The sequence below is a fragment of the Amphichorda felina genome (assembly GCF_050947745.1).
Source record: "Amphichorda felina strain 45539 chromosome Unknown scaffold_9, whole genome shotgun sequence".
Taxonomy (NCBI): domain Eukaryota; kingdom Fungi; phylum Ascomycota; class Sordariomycetes; order Hypocreales; family Bionectriaceae; genus Amphichorda; species Amphichorda felina.
The window spans coordinates 863,954-888,436 of NW_028145041.1; the positions used below are offsets into that span (position 1 = coordinate 863,954).

General features: G+C 53.5%; 10 protein-coding genes across 10 annotated transcripts; 7 read left to right on the plus strand and 3 right to left on the minus strand.

The window, feature by feature from the left end:
• Positions 1–725: 725 nt before the first annotated feature.
• ACO1O0_008825 (alpha/beta fold hydrolase) lies at positions 726–1,558 on the plus strand (the record flags this gene model as incomplete). Its single annotated transcript, XM_083198183.1, has 2 exons — positions 726–1,382; positions 1,547–1,558. The coding sequence occupies 2 exons, from the start codon at positions 726–728 to the stop codon at positions 1,556–1,558; spliced, it is 669 nt and encodes a 222-aa protein (XP_083045918.1).
• Positions 1,559–5,153: 3,595 nt separating this feature from the next.
• Positions 5,154–5,970, plus strand: ACO1O0_008826 (uncharacterized protein; the record flags this gene model as incomplete). Its single annotated transcript, XM_083198184.1, is given in 2 exon segments — positions 5,154–5,811; positions 5,831–5,970. The coding sequence occupies 2 exon segments, from the start codon at positions 5,154–5,156 to the stop codon at positions 5,968–5,970; spliced, it is 798 nt and encodes a 265-aa protein (XP_083045919.1).
• Positions 5,971–6,776: 806 nt separating this feature from the next.
• On the plus strand, positions 6,777–8,892 carry ACO1O0_008827 (CLPTM1L-like protein; the record flags this gene model as incomplete). Its single annotated transcript, XM_083198185.1, has 3 exons — positions 6,777–6,848; positions 6,904–7,687; positions 7,745–8,892. The coding sequence occupies 3 exons, from the start codon at positions 6,777–6,779 to the stop codon at positions 8,890–8,892; spliced, it is 2,004 nt and encodes a 667-aa protein (XP_083045920.1).
• Positions 8,893–9,771: 879 nt separating this feature from the next.
• ACO1O0_008828 (uncharacterized protein) lies at positions 9,772–10,985 on the plus strand (the record flags this gene model as incomplete). The annotated part of the gene is made up of 2 exons (XM_083198186.1): positions 9,772–10,018; positions 10,204–10,985. 2 exons carry the CDS (start codon positions 9,772–9,774, stop codon positions 10,983–10,985), a joined length of 1,029 nt encoding a protein of 342 aa, XP_083045921.1.
• A 297-nt stretch (positions 10,986–11,282) lies between these two features.
• On the minus strand, positions 11,283–12,060 carry SEC22 (SNAP receptor SEC22; the record flags this gene model as incomplete). The annotated part of the gene is made up of 3 exons (XM_083198187.1): positions 11,283–11,864; positions 11,933–11,967; positions 12,027–12,060. The coding sequence occupies 3 exons, from the start codon at positions 12,058–12,060 to the stop codon at positions 11,283–11,285; spliced, it is 651 nt and encodes a 216-aa protein (XP_083045922.1).
• A 500-nt stretch (positions 12,061–12,560) lies between these two features.
• Positions 12,561–13,693, minus strand: ACO1O0_008830 (Elongator subunit IKI1; the record flags this gene model as incomplete). The annotated part of the gene is made up of 3 exons (XM_083198188.1): positions 12,561–13,261; positions 13,312–13,480; positions 13,535–13,693. 3 exons carry the CDS (start codon positions 13,691–13,693, stop codon positions 12,561–12,563), a joined length of 1,029 nt encoding a protein of 342 aa, XP_083045923.1.
• Positions 13,694–14,653: 960 nt separating this feature from the next.
• On the minus strand, positions 14,654–15,749 carry ACO1O0_008831 (Asx homology domain-containing protein; the record flags this gene model as incomplete). Its single annotated transcript, XM_083198189.1, has 2 exons — positions 14,654–15,412; positions 15,471–15,749. The coding sequence occupies 2 exons, from the start codon at positions 15,747–15,749 to the stop codon at positions 14,654–14,656; spliced, it is 1,038 nt and encodes a 345-aa protein (XP_083045924.1).
• A 934-nt stretch (positions 15,750–16,683) lies between these two features.
• Positions 16,684–18,969, plus strand: ACO1O0_008832 (DUF2264 domain-containing protein; the record flags this gene model as incomplete). Its single annotated transcript, XM_083198190.1, has 6 exons — positions 16,684–17,047; positions 17,103–17,202; positions 17,252–17,415; positions 17,464–17,834; positions 17,968–18,098; positions 18,207–18,969. The coding sequence occupies 6 exons, from the start codon at positions 16,684–16,686 to the stop codon at positions 18,967–18,969; spliced, it is 1,893 nt and encodes a 630-aa protein (XP_083045925.1).
• A 1,731-nt stretch (positions 18,970–20,700) lies between these two features.
• On the plus strand, positions 20,701–21,231 carry ACO1O0_008833 (uncharacterized protein; the record flags this gene model as incomplete). The annotated part of the gene is made up of 1 exon (XM_083198191.1): positions 20,701–21,231. The coding sequence occupies one exon, from the start codon at positions 20,701–20,703 to the stop codon at positions 21,229–21,231; it is 531 nt and encodes a 176-aa protein (XP_083045926.1).
• Positions 21,232–21,744: 513 nt separating this feature from the next.
• On the plus strand, positions 21,745–22,803 carry ACO1O0_008834 (uncharacterized protein; the record flags this gene model as incomplete). Its single annotated transcript, XM_083198192.1, has 4 exons — positions 21,745–21,957; positions 22,023–22,309; positions 22,375–22,505; positions 22,577–22,803. The coding sequence occupies 4 exons, from the start codon at positions 21,745–21,747 to the stop codon at positions 22,801–22,803; spliced, it is 858 nt and encodes a 285-aa protein (XP_083045927.1).
• Positions 22,804–24,483: the final 1,680 nt, after the last annotated feature.

Sequence of the window (24,483 nt, forward strand, 5' to 3'; positions counted from 1 at the left end):
CTTGGTTTTGAAGGTAAGAGGTGGTTGTTGAGACATATGTACTAGAGGTGAATGTTGTTTCAATTTGTCAAGAGGTGGATTTCATTTCAATATTTTCAATATAGTTAGTGTTAGATGTTTTGGATTGTTGTTATACACGATGAGAAACGTACCTCCCGAGGTATTGAGTGTCAAGTAGTGGGATATATCTAGACTAAAGCCCAAGTTATCGAGTTCAGATAAATGATAAAAGCCGCTCTCTTGGCAGGGAAAACTGCTCTTGATTCAGTGTTGTAACCCGTCAGTTGTGTCAGATGGATGAGTCAACAACTTCAATCATCAATCATTAATCCCAAGCATACCTTCGGGACCTCCCTGCCATCATTTCTGTCGACATACTGGCCAGTGGCGCTGCTATAGAGGTGTTTGTACTAGCACCAATACTCACATCTAGGAAACAGGGGCGGGTGTCCCTCAATGGCGGCCTGAAGTATAGGCTCAAGTGGTAGAATTACCTTGGTCTGACTTTGTTTATCCGCTTTACAACAGCAAGTTCATTGATTAATGGATCGTATTTTTCGTATTCGCGATCCGACAGTGTCATCTGGCGTCAACCACGCCCTGCAGGACTTCATCTACGTATCCGTACTTAAGCTGGAAGATACTGGATTCCCGACATTAGAACTACCCAAAACTACCAGTCACAATCGACCTACATTTATTCATGACCGTAATATCCATCCAACATGAATCTAGCCCTCGAGTCTACCTCATCTAGCGGCATTGTCCGCTGGACCAAGTTCGGCTCTGGGCCACCTATGGTTTTCAACCACGGCACCCCATTCTCCTCCTTTGTCTGGAACGATATTGCACAAAGCTTCTCGTTGAGTCACACTGTCTACCTGTGGGATATGCCCGGATACGGCCAGTCCGACATGTACGACAATCAAGACGTCTCGCTCGGTGCACAAGGCAGCATCTTCAAGACCCTTCTCACCTCATGGGGCCTACAGGATGAGAATCAGCTCCCTATTGTCATTGCGCACGACTTTGGCGGCTGCGTCGCCCTGCGAGCACGACTTTTACATGGCGCAAAGTACAAAGCATTGGCGCTCGTCGACCCCGTTGCGATGGCACCATGGGGCTCGCCATTCTTCCGGCTGGTCAGAGACAATGCCCAAGTCTTCACCCAACTTCCGCCAAAGATCCACGAGGCACTTACCCGTGAATACATTTCCGGGTCCAGCCATCAGACCTTGCACCCGCAAGCGCTCGATGCCCTCGTCGCGCCATGGATCACCGCCACAGGGCAGGCAGCGTTCTATAGGCAGATTGCACAGGCGGGTCAGCGGTACACGGATGAGATTGAGACAAAGTATGCAGAGCTGGAAGTTTCAGTTATGGTGTGTTGGGGGACGAATGATACCTGGATTCCACTGGAGAGAGGTCGCGAACTAGCTAAGCGTATACCTGGAGCGACGCTGAAGGAGATCGCAGGCGCGGGCCACCTCGTGCAGCTTGACAAGCCAGCCCAGCTTACAGGACTGCTGACTCAGTTTGTGAATAGCTTACCTATTAATTAACTAAATTTTTGCTATGTGTTTTGATTTCTAGGGGTGGCGCCCAAGAAACACCACTAGAGGGCATAGTATAGCCAGCCATGTATCCTCGCCTTCCATCGCTGATAGCAAGCCACCCGCTACAGTCGGATGGGGACGTATAAGGCTGTGGAACTCTAAGGAAGGAGTAACCTCAGACGCAGGTGATTTCAGATGCGGGTGATTTCACAAGAGAGGGAATATCGAGGTCTACCACCTGCCAGAGAGTGCTTAGATGCCACCATGTTATATCGTTTCCACGGTGCGTCCCTTCCGCCCTTAACAACTGTTGGGGTGTCGACATAGCCTTCAAGCCCACTGACATGAGCCTTCCCAGAGAGATTACGCAGAAGTCAACTCGAAGACAATATAAAATCCATAATCCAAGCTGGTCTCTTCCACCTTCATCCAAAACGGCAACAAATAAACAGTCCGTACGCTTGCATCACGCCCCCGATCCGGCCAAAAGACACCAACACAATCTTTATTCAAGACACAGCTAAAAAGATGTCCTCGGCTTTCTCGAGCATATTCAGCCTTGAAATTGGGGGCAGCATGCTCCTCGCACTTGGCTGCGTTGCATGCAGTTTCCTGATCTATGAATCGATCGAGCAACCGAGCCAGCTGCAGCTCATTTGCCTAACTTGCCAGCCTCTTGTCGCTGTACATCTAGTTGTCACCATCATGAAATGCTCCCAGGATTATGCGGAAACGCTCGCAGACGCGGAGAGAATGACGGAAGCCCGCTTAAAGTGGATCATGAGTTGGTTGAACGCAATTAATCGCAAAGCCACGGGACTTGTGCGCAATATGAGCACTTTGCTGGGGGGCTCTGGAATGTACGCAGTCGAGATTAACACTGCGAAGGAGCTCAAGAACTAGAACACAATGCTCATGGACAGGATTCGCGGATGGGGCTATACAGAGCAAGTAAGTTCCCCCGATATGCACCTATCCTACCTTGTGCAATAGAAGCTAAAAAAGAGACAGGAACCGAAAAAGAAGCTACCTCAAGATAAAGATGAGCAGCCCAGAAACGAAGACTGATCCACAAAGAATCTGGCTGCAAGGAGAAGAAGCTACCAAACGGGATGGTCTCAGTATATTTCAAGTTTGCAAGGCTTTAGTCACCAGTACATGATTCTCTACGATGGTTGATAACAGTGTTCCATGCAGTGGATGAACAATCCTTTACTCAGGCTTGACATTACCTAGGCCATAAAATACGATGAATAATATTATCCCGAGTAGCAGTCAATTACAAATCAAATCACCTACGAAGCATTCATAGTTTGGCCCACATCGGTAATTGAATTATTGCGTTGCATTGCGAATCTGTGTTGTCAGATGACAATCAGCTGTGCAACCCTTTGAGGCGTATATTCCCTTTTCATGTGGACCTCTTCTAGGCATACGACAATATGCAATTCAAACACAGGCAGCCCAATAAGTAAGCTCCCATAGTATTTGTCTGTCGTTAGCCCTCCCCCATCAGAGACATGCCGTCCTTTTATGATTGCCGGTGTCACGCCGCTTGTTGTTCTCTTGCTCCCTTCCTTTACCTACTACCGGCGGCATATTGGACTTCGCCGATGGCAGTGGCGACCCCTCCAAGCCATGACGAGTGTCTTTTCCCGTCTCTCCTGGACGAGATTTTAAAGACAGGACCGGACCGTGTCCACTACTCTATTGCCAAAACCAAGAATCCCGCCGACGGTTTCCAAGGTATCTCGTCCCAAACCCTTGTTAGGAGCCGTGGATCTTTTGCCATGGCATCTCGACAAGAACCTCAGACAAGTTCATCACTTCCCGACACTGACCTGTATGGGACCACAAGACATCGTCTACGCCATGGCCGTACTTACCTACAACAAGACGGGCTACAAGCTCCTCCTCAACTCACCCCGCAACACCCTAGGGGCACATCTATCTCTATTCAACAAGACCCAGAGAAGGAATGACTCCCAAGACTAGTCGCAAGCTGCAAGTACCTAGTCAAACTGCTAGATATTGCCCGTCCAGCTGCAGGTGGTGGACTGCGTCCCTGTTGACATGGCGGCATAAAGCATCGCCGAGCTTGCACCCCACTCCTCCTTGAAGAGCACACAAGGTACGGGCCCCATGGTATGCCACCTATCAAACCCAATGTCCAGGCCTAGGAAAATCTTACTCCCATGGTACCGCGTTCTCTCGGCTGCGCCAACAACACGAACGGGGTCGAGATGGTGCCGCTGGAGACGTGGGTGCAAGCGTGTGTGAGAGTGCGTCCACTGTAGATCACATGGCACAGAACCCGGCCATCAAACTTGTTGAACTTTTTTGAGAGCTTGGTATATGGGCGCGCACAGCCACTTCTGTTGGACAAAGGAGGCTGTGGGCGCGTCGCTAGTGCTGGATCGTGTTGGGCCTATCCAAGACGTCCTAATGGACAACCAGGTGATGCAGTGGGGTTTGTAGGTCGGATATACTATTAGCATGCTTGATTTGTAAAATGATCCATTAAAGCGTCGATCTACAGTGGATGCTTACGGTATGAAGGAACTAGCTCAGTCTAGCTGTACGTCTCAGGTCGTAGAATCAAACAATGAGGCCTCTGTGAATAACCTCTGTAAGCTTGTGACGTGATATGCTGCAGGCACCCGGGCACAGTTGTTGGCGTGTGATGTTACTCGTTGCTTGGCTCACTGTGCCGCTTCCTTCATTGCTTGGCGGTATCATATCAGCCATATGTGGTAAATCTTAGATCACGGATGCATACCTCGATCAACCGTAGTGACATCATTGAATGATTACACCCTGGCTCTCACGTGCGATACAGTGTAATGCTCCGTCCTGTAAGGCTAAAACCTCCGGCCCGAGGATCGGGAGTCGGAGCCTGGGGTTAGACTACAGACCTGAAGTCCTAGAACAGAAAGGAACTCGTACACTTGACAGATCAAAATAAAGAGCAGAAATGGCTAGGGTCAAATAAATGCTTAATTTTGGTAACCGGAGTTCTGATGAGACACTATGGGGTTTCTCCAGTTTCTTTCCCTCTGTTGCTGAGAGGGCAGTAAAGGCGTTGGGAATTGCCTGATGGGCGGGGCTTTATTCCGTGTCTTCTCTACACACCTTGACAATCCAAGATCTACTTCCTAGTGCCTTAAGGGAATATTAGGATCTAGCCCGCCCCGGGATGTGGAGACCAACTAGCAGTTGGGTCCCTAAAAATAAGAAGGCTGTGAAAGATCGTCACGATGTTGCTATGTGCATCGTCTCCATGCCGGCCGTTTCCGATTTTGGATATGATCGATCCCCCATACGTAGCGAGAGTGAGGGTGCAAAACAACGTTTCTAATTTTGAAGCATTATGATGTAGACCTGTGGAGCTCTTGTTCGTCGTCAACAGCAGTAGCTGGAGGGTATTTAAAGAAGCGGAAGTCTGCTCTCAAACATATTCCAACTCATCAACCCAACTACCAAGACACTTACAAGCTTATCACCACCGTTGACCAGCATTTACCTTTCCTAGGAAAGCCTCCAGATTCTCATCTACCTTTTGACTTTTTACCAAGTGAGACATTTGGGCTTCTCAAAATGCATTCCGCCATCGTTCTCCTTGCCAGCATTGGCGCGGCCATGGCCGCCTCCAACGATATCTGTGGGCCGGATTCGAATTGCGAGTTTGTCGACGTCAGCGGCCGCAAGACCATTCGCTTTCGGGAGAACATGGGCCCAGGGAGCGACGACTACGTCACTCGGTTCGGCAATAAGGAAGAGCAGATGAGACGCCTTCGGGCCCGCAAGGGAGACGATATCAAGACGAAGGTTACCATCGGCGAGAATGAGATTCCCTGGGGCTGCAGAAGCGATATTGTCGTCGAAGACTGGATCCGCGAAGGGCTGGATGAGCTCTGCAAGGATAATGGGTGTGACGAGGGCTCCGATAAGAAGTTTGACAGCGAGTACGTCGTCGTTGAGTCCCTAGACGAAGCCGATCTCATCATCACCGCCGAGGGGATCTACCCTGATGGGTTTAAGGACAACTTTATCGATGCCATGGCCGCCATTCCGCCCAGCGGTGCCGTGACGTGGAAGGAGAAGGACTACGTCATATGGGGGGCGGTGGCCTCGCCAACCACCTGCGATTCGCCTCGCTTTGCCAACTATGTCCAGGTCTCCAAGTTTGAGGGCGATACGAATCTAGTTGGCCACATGGAGTTCAAGGCCGAGCTGTCCATCAAAGACGAGTCAGGTATGTTGCCCTTCTTTAGGCCAAACCCAGTACAATACTCATATTGATCTGTTTCTAGCCATCTGCGAGATGATCAACAAGATTCTTGGAAGCGTTGCTGGCGCTGTGAGTGGTATTGGCGGTGGCTTCTTTGGCCTTGTCGAGGTCATGTGTGGATAAGTGGTGCGAACGGTTGGCAGCGTCCTAAGCGGTTCCGCTCACGTGTCCTTTGGAATTGTTTTTGCATATTGGTAGTCTGTGACTTTAGGTGGCAGAAAGAATTAGAGTCGGTAGGAGTGGTCTTGTGCGACATTAGCGGTTTAAGTTAGCAGTCAATATGTTTCCTCGAGCACATACCCCCCACATGAACAAAAGCCGTACAATTCAAAGACAATCAGAATGATGGAAGGTTGAGGAAAGAGTTTCTTTTCTTCAATCGCGCAAGCAATGGTCACGGCTGGGCTTTCAAAGAGGAGAAGATAAAGGCAACATGTGTCTTGTCCAGAGCTGGAACCAACCACCCGTCGGTATCCATCTACATTCTGGCCGTAGGTATTGCGAAGGAATGTTCGGAAATTGGGGCTAAGAAAATCTCAAGAAGGTTTCAAAGGAGCAGGAGTCAACAAGCGGCTAGGGTAAACATAGTCGCTGAGTATTGGAGTGTGCCTTTTCAATGACGATGGTTTGGAGGAGGTGTGAAGAAGTTCACTGAGGAGAGGGACCCTAGATGCGTGATGTGGGGTTTATGCCTGGTCTCCACAAGCTCCAAGACCCTGTTCCAGATTGCAGTGCTGCTAAGCCAAAAAATACCAGCCGTTGATTCGCCTAAAGCTAAGCTACCACCCCACACTAAGCATGGAACCAGGGATAAGCGAGACTTTCTGCAAAGGCCAGCTCTCCCATCACAACGTGTTTACCAGATCCTACGGACGTCCTCACGCCTTCACCACCATCGCGCCACCAATCCACGACAAGCGCGAGCCATCATGCCACCCCCTGAGGCAGCAGTTCTTCCTAGGGGCCAGGGCGGCCAGGCCCAAGGCCAGGAGCAGCGAGGCGTCGGTTTCCCCTCTATCCGCAATGCGAGACGACTCATACTAACATTCTCTGCAGGGAGGAGGCTTCAACTTCAACAGGCTTCTGATCGGAGGCGCCATTTGGCTGGGCGGCAACTTCCTGGTGGGCCAACTGACCAAGAAGACGCAGACGGGCGTTCCTGTCACCGATCCCAACACGGGCAACCTCGTCACCGTTCCCGGCAACACTGGCGACATCCCCCCGTACCAATTCCGCCCGAACGAGCTCAACGAGGGCGCGACCTACCGCTCAAAGCCCCGGATGGTTGCGCCCATCTGGCCTCAAGACACCCATGTTGACATTGTCGTTACCCTGTCGCCCTCTTTCAACCCGGCCCCCCTCTCGAAGACGCCTGAGGAATACGTAGTCATGCAAGAGAAGGATTTCCACATCAACAACTACACGGATACGCGCACCATCGAGACCACCTTCACCGTCCCAAAGGCTGTCCAACACAATGGTACTCTCTGGGGCCACTTCTATATCGGTCTGCCCGGAAGCAACCTCGACCCCAAGACGCCTGGCTTTGACCCCGGGAAGGCCTATCACTTCGCGTACCCGTTGACACAGTACCTCCCCAAGAAGAAAATTGCCAAGACTCGGAATCTGCTTGACGATATGCCTGCCCCTGTTGAGGAACAGGAAGAAGACGAGCCGAGCGGTCCCATCATTGCCAACTACTACCACCCGAATACCACTTTGGCCTTCGTCCCTGACATGGGTGTCAAGGATCTGGCCCAATTCCCCCCGGCAGCCAAGGCCTTCATGCGACTTGAGTCGACAGGCGCTCGCGATGGAACGGGGCAGAACGGCTGGTACTGTAAGTGCTCACCTACAATTTACACACGACTGTTCTAGTATCTAACTTTGAATTCAGACCCTATGCTCTTCGTCAACTCTTTCTGGCAGCTCAAGAACCAGATGACCCTGCTCAACGAGACAGTCACCGAACTCCCCCTGCGGATCGACCTGGGCAACATGGCCAGCTGGAAGTTCCAGATCATGGCCAATATCGAGTTCAACTCCAAGGAGTCTGCTCGCCAGGCCGCCTTCGGCAACGGCATCCCCACCAGCGGCGACGGCAGCGAGATTGAGATGGTCAAGGAAATTTTCATCGACACCAACCCAATTCTGCTCGGCATCACTGGCGTTGTGAGCATCGCCCATATCATCCTCGAGACCCTGGCCTTTGGATCCGACATTGCACACTATCGCAAGAAGAAGGACAATGTCGGCATCTCGGTACGCTCCATCCTGGCCAATGTCTTCATGCAGACCGTCATCTTCCTCTACCTGTTGGACAACTCGCAGAACACCAGCTGGATGATTCTCGGCCAGCAGGTCATCGGCATCCTCATTGAGTTCTGGAAGATCACGACCGTTGTCAACGTGCGCATGCGCCCTGCAGAGCCTGGATCTTGGCTCCCCTTCTGGATCGTGTTCGAGGACAAGCACAAGCTCACCGAGACTGAGGCCAAGACCAAGGAGTATGACGAGATTGCGTTCAAGTACATGTACTACGCCGCGATCCCTCTTCTCGTCGCCTACGGCGTCTACTCGCTCATGTACGACAGCCACAAGTCGTGGTATTCGTACGTCATCACCACCCTGGTGGGCTCGGTCTACACGTATGGTTTCCTGATGATGGTGCCCTCGCTCTACATCAACTACCGCCTCAAGAGCGTGGCGCACATGCCCGCCAAGGCCATGATGTACAAGTTCCTCAACACCTTCATCGATGACCTGTTCGCCTTCACCATCAAGATGCCCCTGCTCCACCGGCTGTCGACGTTCCGCGACGACATCATCTTCTTCATCTACCTGTACCAGATGTACAAGTACAGGGTTGACTATAGTCGTGTCAATGAGTTTGGCCAGGGCGGTGGCGATGATGAGGCTGAGGAGAAGAAGGAAATCGAGGCCAAGGAGGCGGCTGAGGCCAAGGATGTTGCAGCAGAGGCCACTGACAAGGCCGAAGCCAAGGCGAGTGGCGCTGACAAGGGCAAGGCCAAGAAGAGAAAGTAAATGAGACGGGAATTCAGCAGCCACACATTCTTTAGATAGATGGCTCTAGTCATGATAATAGAATATGTAGTCATTTGTACTCAAATGAGACAAGCGATAGCCACGATTTCATAGTCCCGGTCAACGGGCACGCCACCCGCGAATACGAGTAAAAGCGATCTGAAGTGCCGATACAGATCGGCCCTGCAGCAGTGCACGAGTCAACTACGCTGCGGAACTTAAGCTCCAGGAACGGGAAATGGGGGTGGCGCTGCTGAATTGGGTTACGGGGACGTCTGCCAATGTGCATCCCAATTGGAGCTCATGTCCTCCACAGTCTCAGAGACACAGCCTCCCACCAGGCACCTCGGTGAGTGACAGTGACCTAACCAGATCAACAGCTGGGACCAGGGGGGTGAAACTGCACGGCAGCCCAATCTGTTCTTGGCAGGCTGTTCCAGATTGTTTATTCCTCGTGGCGGGAGTTCACCTGTCGTCAGCAGAGTGGCTGGCGACTCAACCTCGTATCATTGGCATGGACTATGCGTACGGGGCCTGCTAGGGTCTAGCTGGCCCCAGCAGTCCAGTAGCTCCAGTCCCTCAGGAGCCGAGTCCCGTCCATACCTACCTTAGTTACGATAATCCCCCAACGCGCCGTGCTTCTTTCCTCACCAGCTTGCGGCCTCCCGCGGCCAACCCACGCCGGTTTGTGCTCCGCCTCCGCCTCTCGCCATCCCTTGAGGCCTCGCTCTCTCCCTTGGTTGGACCCTCGATGCCTGCCGACCGCCTCCCATGGGCCGATGACGACAATGAGCTCTTATCCCTCCCGACGTTGCACCACTTGATGCGCCTTCCCCCGAGCACCAGCCGACCATCACAGCCGTCACAACAACGGCCACCATGAGCAGCGGCCTCGCCGGCCGTGGCAGCTTCGCCGTCGACTCCGTGGGCACTCTCCTGGCTGCCATTGCCAACCTCATCACCGAGGGCCTCCGCATCCTCAGCTTCTCTGACAAGCGCCAGTGGGGCCAGGACGAGCACGAGCAGGTCCGCGCTCTCGAGGACGCCCTCGACGAGGCCAGAAAGGATTTCCAGGAGCTGGGCCCGCTTGTCAATGGCCAGCTTCACTACGAGACCGACCGCACCCGTGAGTTTTGACCGAGCTCTTCTACTTCACCCTTGATTACATTGCACACCCACCCCCCACTATCTACCTAATGCTATCTCCTGCCGTGTTCCTGCTTGCTATGACGTCGTTGGAGACAGCTGCCGCGCCGTGCTCCTCGATGATACTCAAGGTGGAAAATATCCAGGACACTGACAGCTCCGTAGATGCTTCCCTCCAAGAATTACGAGCCCTGCGCGACAAGTTCCACGCTCACGCCAGCTGCCTAAAGGATTGGAGCCGCTCAGGCGGCCCGATAGACCCGATATGGGTGCGCGACACACACATCCTCCAACGAGACCTCCACCGCGCCCAGTACCGCGCCGCGAGGCGAATATTCACGTCCGGGCAAGAGTCCTCCGCACGATGCCTCGGGGCCTTTCTAGTATACCGCAAGCAGAGAGCCTGGTCAAACAGACAGGTCGCCGGAGTGGAGGAGGGGGAGTACCAGAAGAGATACCTGGAGGAGCTGCAGACTTGCAACCGTGTGGGCACCTTCCAACGGTTCGGCGAACAAGATATAGCCTTCGTATGCGACTTCTGCGATGGGCACCTGATATGGGAGGACCTCGAGAGGATGCCATCGGTGCGCACGGCCCACGAGGACGCCGCATGGCCAAGCTCGCCGGTATCCCCAACGACTGGGAACCCCCAGTGGCAGGCCACGGGCTTCTCCTTCTCTAAACATGAGGAGAAGCAGGTCGTGTTCGCGCCCGAGGCCATTGCCAATCACATTGCTCCTCACCCCAATGACTGGCAGGCTAGGCTCCTGTGTCCGTTGTGCGAGGATGAGGCCGCAAAACCTCAGGATAAGGATGATGAAGAGGACATTTGGCGGCCGGAAAATACCTTTGACGACATAGTGGCCTTTCAGGAACATCTAGAATGGGAACACACCGCGACACCGACACCGGTGACTCCCTCGACGAATAATTGCAACATCATGTAGCAGGACCACAACCACCCTACTCCTTGCTTGGACTACACATCTAGCTATCACAACGTTGGGGTCATCGCAGAACAGACTGGGGCAAGGCTGACACGGGGGAAAGACTTGCCAGAGCCCGCTAGCATCATACTTGACGATGGCGACGAACTTGGCAAAGATGAAAAAGAGTCATGACTGAACACCATGACCGCATCATTGAATGTACATAGACCACAAATTTTAAAGCAATGACACCGCTGGCTCCTGTATTCCCCGCTGACTTGGTCCCCCTCCACATACACAAACGACCATTACTGCCTAGAAGAACCGGAACCATATAAACATGAGGATAATGAAGCCCAGCGCCGCAAACGGGCCGTACTGCTTAAGCAGCAGCTCCCAGTTGATGCGCACGGCCGCGCGGCGGTACTTCTTGCTGTCGTCGCGGAGGCGGCTGCTGATCTCGCCCATGCGCTCGAGGGAGTCGCCGCGGTACAGCAGATCCTCGATGTTCTTCGTCATGATCTTGGTGACGTCGCGCAGCTCGTCGTTGAGCTGGTCGAGGCCCTGGGAGGCGCGGGCGTCGGCGTAGACGGCCTTTGTCTTGGCGATGAAGCCGTCAAACTCCATGAAGGCGTAGGGCCGCAGCGTCGGCGAGTGGATCTGCTGTGGGCCGTGCGACGTCAGGAACTCGCGCGCCAGGTCCGACAGGTACGTGAAGGCGAGCTTGCGCGGGTACGACCGGTCGCAGATGGTCAGGAAGACGACGTCCTGGTCGATGAGGTAGTGCACCGTGTACTGGCTTCCGCAGTCCACCGACGCCTGGGCCTCGGAGTTGCGCGTGAGTTTGCGGAGGACCTGGCGGACCTGACCCTTGACTTCAGTGAGGGCAGCCTCGGACTGTAATCGGTGAGAGAATATTGTGTTAGTCGGGGGTCGGAGGGGATCGCGGGCGGAGAGGATCGTACTTGTTCCTCGTCAACCGAGGCGCAGAGCATGAGGCCTAGAAGGGGGTCCGTTAGCTGGTGGCGGGTCAAGCAGTGACAATCGGGGCAGCTGTACCGTCTAGCCTTGATATTTGTGTCGAGCGAATCATTTTTGCTATGTATTTCGACGGGGACAGAAGATGGAGGTGAGCTCGTGCTGTTTCCGCGCTCGAAGTCTCGGGGACGACTACGTGTCCAAGCTGGGAGACTGGCACTCAGAACGTGTCCACTCCGATGGCAGGAGCTTTGTAGGTCTGACGCAGCCAATGTGCAAGTGCGGGATGTGTCGTGATATTTGGGGTATCGTGGATATATCAAATTGTCGCCGTATACGTGTCGCAGAGGTCGTTTGGGAGTGGTTGTGGGAACAAAAGTTCGGTGTTGCGAAGTCCAGAATCCAGATCGGGGTTCTGTTCTCGATGCCTGGACTACGACGTACAGGGGTTGTGGCGATGTGGTGGATGCCGCTTGGTGCGACACCCAACATGTACTACCACCATCTCCATCGAAACATAACTTGGAACGGAGGCAGGCATAAACTAGGTAGTAGTTAGTCAGTTGCTCCAAATATGGGAGGTAGTTTTTCTTATTTTCTCTACGACCTAACTGTTCATATCTCATCCTCTTCATCATCAAAGTCATCCTCTCTCCCCATTTCATACAATATCCTTCCGCCCTCCCCAGCACCAATATCCGTCTGGGCATCGAAATACGGCAGCACAATCCCCTCCCTATCCTTTCGCTGCTTGTCTGTGAGCCCTAGGTTGAAAGTGCTTTCTGGCTCCTCTTCCCCGGCACCATCCTGGGACTCCTCCACCGGTGCCGCGAACATGGGGTGATCTGTCAAAAGCAGGACTTTACCCGTTCGCATCTGGGCCGCTCCCGTAGTTGATGGAACAAGTATGAACTTTTCGTTGACTGTCCTTCCGCTCCGCCTCCGTACCTCCATTTCAATCACGGCGCCGCCGCGATCCTCTTCCCTGCCCTTCTCGACCAGACCGACGAGCACTCCCTCGCGATGCTCCTTGAGGCCCCACTCTGGCTCGACGAGACTCCGGTTCCTCGCCTTCTGCCGCTCAATCTCCTGCTGGAGACTTGACAGCCTTAGAATGGCCGTGGCGAGATGGCAGAGAATTGTGAACGGATGCGGCTCGTACTCATTCCAAGAACGGGGCAGGATAACAGGGACGTCCACGTGATAGACGGAAATGAGCGAAACAGCCGGTGTGATGATACTGCTTAGGAAGGCAGCCAGAGTCTGGGGTGCTGAGGAGGCGAGGGTGTTGAGTGAGTCTATGACAACCACAGCTCCTAGACATGGATTAGCGTCCTGAAACCCTCACATGCAATTCCAGACTCACTCTGCGAGGGCTTGTCCCTGGCTGTTGTTGCATCGTAAGAGGGATATTGAGCAGCAAGTTCTGCCCTGACGGTCTGCAAATCTCGACCCGCCGCCTTAACAAAGACATCTACATCCTTGGGCCTCTGAAGCGTCGCAAAGGACACAAAGATGACCTTGGACTTGGAAATCTGCAAGCAGATTGTCAGTTACTCTGCCTGTCCGCGCCACAGACCAACTCGTACCTTGGCTCTGGAAATGAACTCGGCCAGTACTGGCTGCGCCGTCTGCTCGAGGCTGTCGAGAACCAGGGTCAGAGGACTAGCTCCATCACGAAGATTCAAGAGCTTTTGAAGCAGCAGAAGGCTATGTGACCGGCTATGGATGTTGTTGGGTGGCGCCATGGTTGGGCGATCCGTACGCTGCTGGCAGAGGGCCCGAGTGACCAGTAGTGCAGAACACGGCGGACAATATCTTTCTCTCCGTTGAGGCTACCCCCATAGGTTAAATCTTTAAGACTCGAAGGACTTATTCGGCCGTCGGCGCTAAAAGTGGCCGGTCGACGAGACTTATTATGGGGATGACGAAGAACAGCTTTTTGTGTGGATTGAGACCAGTATCGCCAGCTTGAATCTCCGGATTTCGCCTCTCAGCCCGACACTGAGCGATCTCCTCGTGTCTCTTAGCGGGTAATTTTCTGGTCTTGCAAAATTGGCTAGCTGCCTTTGATAGCTAAATTGTTTTGGAACCAACGGAGTTGTTGAGGTTGAGTGATAAAAGGACTTTTGAATGGTTTTCAGTGATGGAGTTGGGCTGGTGTAGATCTGCCACTGTGGTGGGTGTGAATCATCGATGTGGAGGGGGGAAATAGTGGGGACACGCCGACACCAGATGCCACGGTTGGTAAAAATAAGATTCAGACCACGATTTACACACATGCTTTCCCCGATATGGAGGTGAGGTATGTCCTCCTTCTTGATATCTTTAAACTGGAATATGAATTTTCTCATTTCCGTCAGCGGTTAATGAGAATTAAGAGATGGAACATCTATTCTTCAGTTTCCGATATCATAGGCTGCCAATTCTGGCTCGAACTCGACGCCAATATTTCCTCTCACCCAAAATGCCCTCTACCTCGCCCATAAACACCTACTAGATAACCCAAGACAACGTCAACCTGAAGGTTAGAGAAGAACAGTTCATTAGATCTGAGGAAACCGTCGTAGAAGCTTATAGATTATAATACATTATGCCATGTCTAGGCATCTCGCTCTACTGTGGTCGTTACTCGTTACATTACTTGTCTAGACGCCGTCGTTTGCCCCGTTCTCAATGGAATGGGTAAATAGGTAGGTAATCAACCATCAGGCCAATTCATCCTCGCTCTCCTCCCCATCAATTTCCATCCTTGTGCTCTGAATTCTAACCATAGGCCTCCTATAGAGTCTCCTACACTTAGCCTCAGCCTGCAGTTCATCGAGCATCATGTTGTCGGAGTCCGTTTGGGGTTGGCTCCCTCGCTCCCCACGTTCACCCTCAGCCTTCGTCGTAGACCCCTTGGGGGTATGGTTGAAATGATCAACGCTCTTCTGCCTCTCCTCCTTCTTACTGTTTTCTGTTTTGGTGGGATCCTCGATGGCATCTTTAGTATGGTTGAGATGATCATCGCTTTTCTGCCCTTCCTCCTCCTTCTTACTGTTTTCTGTTTTGGTGGGCTGCTCGATGGCATCTTTAGAGTCGGCTGTCTGATCCTCGCCCCCACCCTCTTTTTCCCCGGCGCTGGGTAGTGCCCTCTTGGGCCTAAAGTCTTCGGGCAGATCAACCTGCCAATCTTCCTCAAACTTGTTGTTCAAATGCTCGTCAAAGTCACCCATCTTGCGCCTCTCATAAGCCGTCCAGGCGCATGCGAGCCACTCCGGGTCAAAGCGCCCCTGGGCGACATGCTCGGTGTACGTGGCGCAGTCGTGTCGGAACGTGTCGTCGTTCCTGAGCGCGCTCACGTCCGGACGCGCGGTCTCGGTGCCCGGGGAGAGGATCTGCGACTGGTCAGGGAACAGGGCGAGGATCTCAGCCTTCTCATCCGCGTCAAGGCTATCCCACGCCATGGGGCTGGACAGTAAGCTCTGTGATTTGCATCAGTGTCTATTTTGCGTTCTATATTCTAACAAGCTTGTGACGTACACGCAAATCGGCTGACCCAAGGGGCGACTTGGGATCGGTGATAATATTTTCTGCATCCCATTTCGACTTCTTCGGTGGGCGCTTAGGTGCGGCCTTCTTGACTGGCTGTCTCCTTGGGCTCATGACGCGACTTCTCTTGCCCCGAGACGATGATGGCGGCACATCTTGGCATACCTCGCTCGCAGCGGGAGGGGATTTGACAGCCTGCGGGGGGGAAGACGGCGGTTTGTCGCCAATGGAGGACAAAGGCGAAGAGTCGCCACTCTGGTTTGCATCCATCCCGTGTTTGTCTGCTGCTGCCAGCGGTGCGAGCATGTAGACTTGGGAGATTTTGGGGTGCTCCTCTACTTCAGTAGGAGATTTGGTGTTTTAAAAATGGCACAATCGTCCCATCTTGAATGCAGCGATCAGTATGCGTATCCATCAAGGTTCGTAAAATGAGGGCGAATATGATCCGAGACTTTGTAGGCCGGATTTGGTCTCGTTGTTATCGACGTGTTTTGGGGTTTGGTTAGGGTGAAAAAGAATCTCCAGACCGCGTTTGATATGGCTCGCACAGATTTGATGCGCGATGACCTCAATGCTGCTGGTAGTACCTACCTATGCTACTGAGGGTCAAACAGCCCCTCGGTATCCGTATTCCTGCCTACTATATGTTGCACAGAAGGCAAACTAAATTTACTAATATAGTTACATTCAACAATACTACTACCGGCACGGATACTAACAAAATCCTTATCTACTGTACCTGTTAAGGTACGCAGGTATTGAATGAGGCGGTCGCTTTACAATGTCGATCCCGGGTAGGTACATAGGAATCGACAGCTGATGGTGTGCAATGGAGGGGATGCTAGCTGCCTTTTTAGCCGATGAACGAGCTCCCCCCGTCCCCACCAACCGCGTCCCCGCACGGCAGACCCCAATTCACCCATTCAGCCATTCACCCACTTCTACCCCCTCGGTCTTTCATGCTGCCTCCTCACGTTAATACCATGGGGAAGCTCTTACGTGGGGTCTCGGCCAGACCATGCACGAGATGCCGCCGGGGACGGCCCCGATGGATCGAGGGAAGATACCCCAGCGCGTGATGGACGACTGGCTGCTCCTCCTCCAGCTATCACATCTACTGGCCACTTCTTCCAACTGAGCCTCCCATCTTCAACTTTCTTTATCTACCTGCTTCTTGCCTGCCCATATCTCCATAACCTTAGAAATGAGACTGCAGTTGGGCTACAACGATGTCCACCCCTTCTCCAAGGTCGACATCAAGGACCGAGCATCCGTCCAGAAGCTCCTCGAGACCGTCCTCGACCCCCTTGAACCTTTCTTCTCCCCCAACAAGGCCCGCGTGAACTGCCCCGGGGCTACAGCCGTTCGGTTTGACCAGACCGCATCCGAGGTCGAAGGTTTCGCTCGCCCGTTATGGGGCTTGGCTTTCCTCTTGGCTGGCGACGGCCAGTATCGCGGGACAGAGTGGTGGATCCAGGGCCTTAAATCGGGGACAGACCCGGAGAGTCCTGAGTATTGGGGTTATCCAAGGGACAATGACCAGCGAATGGTGGAGATGTGCCCACTAGGTGAGTTCCTTCATTGACATTACTCAAGACTGCCACCGCTGACTTGCCCTACAAGGCTATGCTTTGGCTGATGCACCAGTCATTTGGAACAGTTTGACGCCTAAGGAGAGGGAAAATGTCGAGCAATGGCTGGGGAACTCCATCAACGAAAAGGAGTATGACGAAGATTGCCCCTCGCGCGATACAGATGCTGACAATTGATAGTATGCCTAACACGAACTGGCTTTGGTTCCGGGTTTTCGCAAACCTCGGGCTCAAGAAGAATGGTGGCAAGTTCTCGCAAGAGAGGCTGAACAGTGATATTGAGCACCTGGAAACCTTTTACCGTGGAGGCGGGTGGTCAAACGATGGCCCAGAAGGCATCCATCGTAAGTATTTCCATGCCCTTCTGTTTTCAGCAACTGACAGCCATAAAGAGATGGATTACTATTCTTCGAGCTTTGCCATTCAATTCCTTCAGCTCATTTATGCCAGGCTAGCCGGGGATGAGGATCCAGAGAGAGCCGAAGAGTTTAAGAAGCGGGCGCAGCAGATTGCCCTAGACCTAGTACACTACTATGATGATGATGGCAGAGCTATCCCGTATGGCCGGAGTCTAACATACCGCTTTGCCGTGGTTTCGTTCTGGGGAGCCATGGCCTATGCCGGCGCCGAGCTCCCAGCCCCATTGACTTGGGGCATGGTCAAGGGCATCGTCCTTCGCCATCTACGGTGGTGGCAGACGCAGCATGCCATGTGGACTTCCAGTGGTACACTGTCGTTGGGGTACTCATATCCCAATATGTATGTGAGTACAGTCGATCCGTCTAATTGGAGATTCCGACTCTAACCTAGACAGTTGACCGAAAACTATAATAGCCCCGGGAGTCCGGTAGGTTCTTCACAGAATAAATTTTGACCCGGGATCTGACACATTTTAGTACTGGGCGTGCTTGGCATTCATCTGCCTCGCTGTTCCCGAGGCCCATCCCTTCTGGACGTCCGAGGAGGAGCTCCTTGGTGATGCCATCCCCAAGGTGAAGGCACTCAAGCACCCCGGTCATATCGTGAGGTTGGTCCTATCTGTGGAATTTCCCAACCAGTCAGTATGGCGGAGGCTAAACATTGGCAGTCATCTCGGCGGGCATGATATGCTATTGTCTTCCGGACAGGCTTGCAGTTATCCCATGAAAGGCACCCACGCCAAGTACGGAGGCTTGGCTTACAGCAGTGCTTACGCCTACTCTGTCCCTCCCGGCCTTTTCTCCCTAGAGCAATACGCCCTAGCCTCGCAGCTAGGGCTTTCTGACGATGGGGGCGAATACTGGAAGGCGAGGAGGACAAATGAGTACGCTGCCATCGAGTATCGTGAGGACAAGCCGATCCTCGTCTCGGTGTGGAGGCCGTTTCCCGATGTCAGGATCAAGACAATCCTAATCCCTCCGACGGAGGAGACGCCCAACTGGCACCTTCGAGCCCACAAGATCGAGGCCGGCCGCGAGGTCATGACAGCCGACGGCTCCTTCGCCATTTCCAATGTCAATTCGGAGGACGGCCGCTACTTGGACCTGTACGACGCAACTAAGTGCGAAGGGACGTGGCCCAAGATTATTGGCAACTACGATGTCAAGACTCCGGCTGGATGGGCGGCAGGTAAGTCGGGCGCATTTGCCGTGTCCAAGGGTGCGGTCGGCATCAAGGCATTGGAGTCGTGGGGCGGGCGGCAGGCGAACCTGGTTAACGCTGACCCGAACTCGAATCTTGTGGAGAGTCGGACTGTTATCCCGACACTGCAGCACACGGTGAAGCAGGGTGAAACGGTCTGGTATGTGACAGGCATATATGCCAAGCCGAAGGGACCTAGGAAGGAGTTCCTCAGCGGGTGGGAGAATTCGCCAACGGTACCCAGCTGGCTGGACGCCGAGATCAAATCCATCGTCTAGAGACGGGAACATGTGCGGAGACGTTGGGTGCACGGCCTGCAGCCTCATCCGCAGTCCGCAATGGTCGTCAAGGCCGATGGGTGCTGATAATCCAGGCGGTATGTCGGAAATCAAGCATAATAAGATGTGTGGCTGCAGTGAAAGCTTGGCTGCGATGACGGATTCGAATTTCGAAGTTTAACAACGTACCACTGCGGGTATCCGTGCTTGGTACTCCGTACACGTACCCGTATTACATGGTTACAGTATAAATCGTCAGACTTGGCATCTGGGGGTGGAGAGGTTCCCCATACTGAGCTACTGCATCAATTCATCCGTCGGTCCGTCCCTAGATCCATCAACTGCACTCGTATAATAATTCCATCTCCTCGGGCTATGGGAAACCCGAGACGGGATGCGCGAAGATTCACCGTCGGGTATGGATCGGTGGTTTTATGAACAACTTGGTCCGGAAACCTTGGCTAGCAGTGTGTGTACTTGCCTCAGTCGAACGAACCCATGGAGAGAATGATGGAGAGCTGGAGGGTGGATGACGGAGGGTGGATGACGGAGGCCTGGGGTCCAGGTCCCGCGATTTGGCTAAAACCAGAAGCGCCGGCAGAGTGACAGGCCCGCTAAATTAGACGAAGCGGCCGAAAGCCAATATTGTGGCCCTGCCAACGTCAGCCCTTGGGAGCTACAACCATCATCCACCAGTCACAACCATCATGGAGATGGATGTCAAGAAGACGGCTGACTAGAATCCGGATCCCAGCTAAGGATCTCATTTTCTGTTGCAGTCCTAGTTGGCACCACACTGCCACTGCTCAGGACTCGGCAAACCACCATCCATTCCGGGAACACGGATGAGCGATGCCATTCGTGGGAATGTAATTATCCGTCTGGTCATCCAAGCTTTGGATACGGTGCGGATACACAAGACCCTTGCCATCCGATCTCTGAGTCCCTGGAGGTCTAGGATGCTCACGGGGACCTCAATCCACAATCCAATCCAAGCCTCTCAAGCCTCCCCCAGACAAGGACCTCGTTCGAGGAATAATTGTTCACACCAATGAGACAGAGTCTGGGGGAAAGGGGGTCATCCATAATGGCCTCACACTCAACACCTTTGAAATTTCTGGCCCGTTGGGGCTTGGTAGAGGAAGATCTCACTAGTCCTTGGGCTCATCTAGCCGTTCGATTGCATGTGCCGTACGCGTGCTTCGTACATGTAGCCGGCCTTGATCGACCCCGTCTTGACCTTGACCCCAGCTTTTTGCCCAGAGTGAGGCTAGCGCCCTCGTGCGGTGTACGGAGAGCTTCCCCTCATGTCCCGGACCCAGATGACCAGGGTAGCTACCTGATCCAGGGTGTTTGCAAGCATCTAGACGTGACACCGACCAGCAATGGGTAAAGATTAATTGGAAAAGGGACGGGGTTAGAGACAGTGCTGTTTCGGTCCAGTTTGCCGAAGTGCATATCACATATTAAACTGCAACTGACTCCTCGCTGTCGCATTCATAACCTCCTCTCCATCCTCCTCTTTGTCCTCGTCTCATTCCTTGTGCTGGCACATACCTTTTTCCTTACCACCATCTCTTCTTCGGAGGCTCACAATCGAGTGAACAAGCTCTACTTCACCTCTACCACCAATCAGCCTCAGTACCCGGGCATTGTGTGTGTGCGCCTATCGCCGCCTAAACTAAAGGTCAACTCTCGCAGCACGTACAACAGACCTCAAACGCCGCAACCATGGGGTTGTTAGTCAGGATTCTGCGGACCATCATCCGCAATGATGCCATGAAGACGGATCCTGATGAGATCTATGGGTGGCGCGTCTTCGCCCTCGTCTTCGCCGCCTGTTTCGGTGGTATGCTCTTCGGCTGGGATACAGGCGCCATCAGCGGCGTCCTCGCCATGGACCAGACCAAGGTGAAATTTGGATACGACGGCTGGGGGTCCAAGGCCACAACTACAATGGAACAGAACATCGTCTCGACCCTCCAGGCTGGCTGTTTCCTTGCGTGCTTCTTCACCGGTTACCTCGCCGATCGCTTCGGCCGTCGCTGGTGCCTCATTGGTACTGGCTTATTCACCACCGTTGGCGTCATTTTCCAGGCTGCGTCGGCTGCGAAGGGGCAGATTGCCGTCATGTATGTCGGTCGCTTCATTGCCGGCATGGGTGTCGGTGCTGCGTCGACCCTGACGCCGCTCTACGTCTCCGAGTGCGCTCCTCGAGCCATCCGCGGTGCCCTGACCTGTATGTCCAATGAGTATGCCTAGATAAGGCCTGCATGTTCATACATGAGACGGTCTTGAGAGCTAACATACTTGTAATAGCCTTTTACCAGCTCTTTATCGTGACTGGTATCATGGTCTCCTACTGGTGTGTAAACGCCAAACGCCATTAGCACTATCGGGAGTTCTCGGCTGACAGCGAGACAACATAAACTAGGGTCAACTACGGGTGTCTTCTGCATGTGACTGGCCCGGCCATCTACATCGTGCCTCTTGCTCTGCAGTGCACCCCCGCTATGTAAGTTTCGGGGCAATACACATCAGGGGCCGTCGTTGGCTAACAGATCCTCTAGTCTTCTCAGCTTGGGCATGTTTTTTTCGCCTGAGAGGTACGAAAGACTTGTCCGATTTTGAATGCCCCGAGACTTGCGTCTAATTTGATGATAGCCCCCGTTGGTGCGCCAGAAAGGATGATTGGGAGCGGGCGACGGCCATTGTAGTCCGGCTTCGAGGGTATGTGACGAGACTCCCGTCTGTGACTTGCGAAAACTAGCTGAAATGGCCGATCTTAGCCTTCCTGCCGACTCCGATTTTGTGCGTAATGAAGTCCAAGAGATGTCTGAGCAGCTCGAGGCTGAGCGTCGTCTCACTGGAGATGCCACTTTTAAGACCTTGTTTAAGGAGATGCTTACCATTCCCGGAAACCTCAAGCGCGCCATCATCTCAGTGATGCTCATGGTGTGCCAGCAGATGACTGGTGTCAACGCTATTGTATGCTTTTTCTCCCGAGCCCATTCTACGATTAGGCTGCTTGACTAATACACGATGTTTCGTAGAACTACTATGCCCCTCAGATTTTCAAGAATCTCGGTATGGTCGGCACTGATACTGGCCTATTCGCGACCGGTGTCTACGGTATCGTCAAGTTTGTCGGGTGCGCCTGCTTCCTCACCTTTGTTGCCGACTCTCTTGGCCGTCGTAAGAGTTTGCTTTGGACCAGTATCGCTCAGGGTCTTGTCATGTACCTTGTCGGTATTTACGGGGCAGTTGAGCCTCCCATCGAGGGCCAGGACGTGACTGCGTTCGGCTATGTTGCCATTGCCTGCATCTTCATCTGGGCCGCGTGAGTGCTCCCTCCTTCTATTAAACCACCTTGACAAGCGACTGACCGAGCCTGTGTAACAACAGTCTCTTCCAGTTTGGATGGGGTCCCGTCTGTTGGATTCTTGTCGCCGAGATCCCCACTGCCCGTCTTCGTGCCATCAACGTGGCCATCGGAGCTGCCACACAATGGCTTTTCAACTTTGTCGTTGCACGGAGTAAGTCGCTCATCACAAGCCCGCCCGCACTGGGGATCGCCCTATCAGAATGTACTAACCGCCTCCTGTAGCTGTGCTCACTATGCAAGAGACCATGGGTGAGGCGGGCTTCGGCATGTTCTTCATGTTCGGCACGTTCGACCTGCTCATGTTTATCTTTGTCTGGTTCTTCGTGCCCGAGACCAAGGGCATCAGTCTGGAGAAGATGGACGAGCTGTTTGGCGTCGTCGACCACGCCAAGAGCATCGAGGAGGAGCCGACAACCCGCATCGAGAGCATTGGCGAAAAGAAGGTGTAGAGGAGAGAGCGTATAAAGGGGGGAAGATGACCAATCTCAACGAGCTCATTTCAGAGCGACCTGTTTCTATTTTATGTGTTTCCCTGTGTTTACGCTGTGTGTGGGGATGGAGAAAGGGGGACCAAAGACTGATTGCTGATTGAATGAAGATGTCTTCTTTTCGGGTGCAACGTCCGACCGTGATGAATCCAATGGTGGTGTCAAGCCAACTTCATTCCCCCAGCTAGGGGCCTACCTTATATTGTGCTATGGCTGTGAATGGTGATTCAATGCTATCTGCACACGTGCTGGCGGAGGGTGGATGACGGATTGGTTGAAGAACCAAACTCGATGGAGCGTGTTTAATTGAATCGGGGAGCCACATGCGCCACAGATGCAGAGTGTCGGGCAAGGACACCTTAAAAGGGCCATGGCCGTCCACATTGAGATCGCAACTCCCGAGCGGATTGTTGATCATGGCATCAGAACCAGCCGGCTGGAGACTCAGGGCGTGGGCCAGCGCCGAGGCAGCCAGGATGGGAATGATGAAATGCCAATTCCGAGTTTGATTGCTGGGGCAGTGGGGGACCCATCTCCGGCTCTCATCTGGACAGATGACGATATGCGAGTGCTCCATGCTCCATGCGCCATGCTCCATGCGCGTAAATTTGACGGGCATGACGGCTTAGGGCGGCCGCGCTGACGCGGAGTCGCGAACCCCTTTCAAGTCGCAATGGCGCGTCGACTATGCTGGGCGGCCTCGGCTCCTCGCCGAGGGCTCAAGTGGTTCAGGGCTTCGCCGGCGTTTGCTTCGAATTCATGTACAATGTAATGATCTAATGTCAAGCTCGGAAATGACCGCCTCGATACAGGCCAGGCAGCATAGCCAAGGTAGTAACCATGGAGGCCGAGCATCACGGCAGGCGCCCCGAAAATGTGAGTGGAACCGCCTAGCTTGTGGCTCTGAGGAAAGAACCACGGACGAAGATTTCTCTTTCTGGGAACGCCTTCTGGGCTACGGAGTCAGTCCGGAGAAGGTACGGAGGAGGCAAAGGCAGGGGCAAACCCAAGGCGTGTTGTTATTGTCGAGGTTACCTTCCAAGGTGGTTGATCGCTTGCCCATATATCGGACCCCCCCTCGCTTCAGCATCGCTGTTGCAATCGGCGTCCTACCGTTCTCCATGTAATGGTGGTTTGTTCATGAGTACTAGGCAAGAGACGACGAGGCAAAGGATAAGGATGGACAGAGCTGGAGTGAGGATCACGACCACCAGTTCTGGCCCATTTTCTCTCTCTTGCGCCATTCCCTGCTTGTTCGTCTGTTACTATTAGAGGGTCTCTCCTCTCCGAGTCGCTTTTTCTATTCTTTTTTGGCTTTGGGGCCCGGCCCTCTTGGCTTTACCTGCCTGACACCGACTCCCCGGACAGCCATGTCCCTGAATGCGTCCCGATCCCCAGCGTCGGTACTGGCAGAAGCCACCGCCACTGGAACCGCCCGCGCCTCACCAGCCTCAGGTCAACAGCACCAACAGCACCATCAGTTTCAGCAGCACACGGCGTCCACAGTACCGAACCCCTCCTTTCGTAGGTACCTACTCTATGCCCCCCAAACCAAATCCAGGCTTTTCCTGTTTCGGCCTCATCTCACCCATCACCGGATGTCACAATCTTCCCCAGACTCGGGCTCTTTCAGACCCTCTC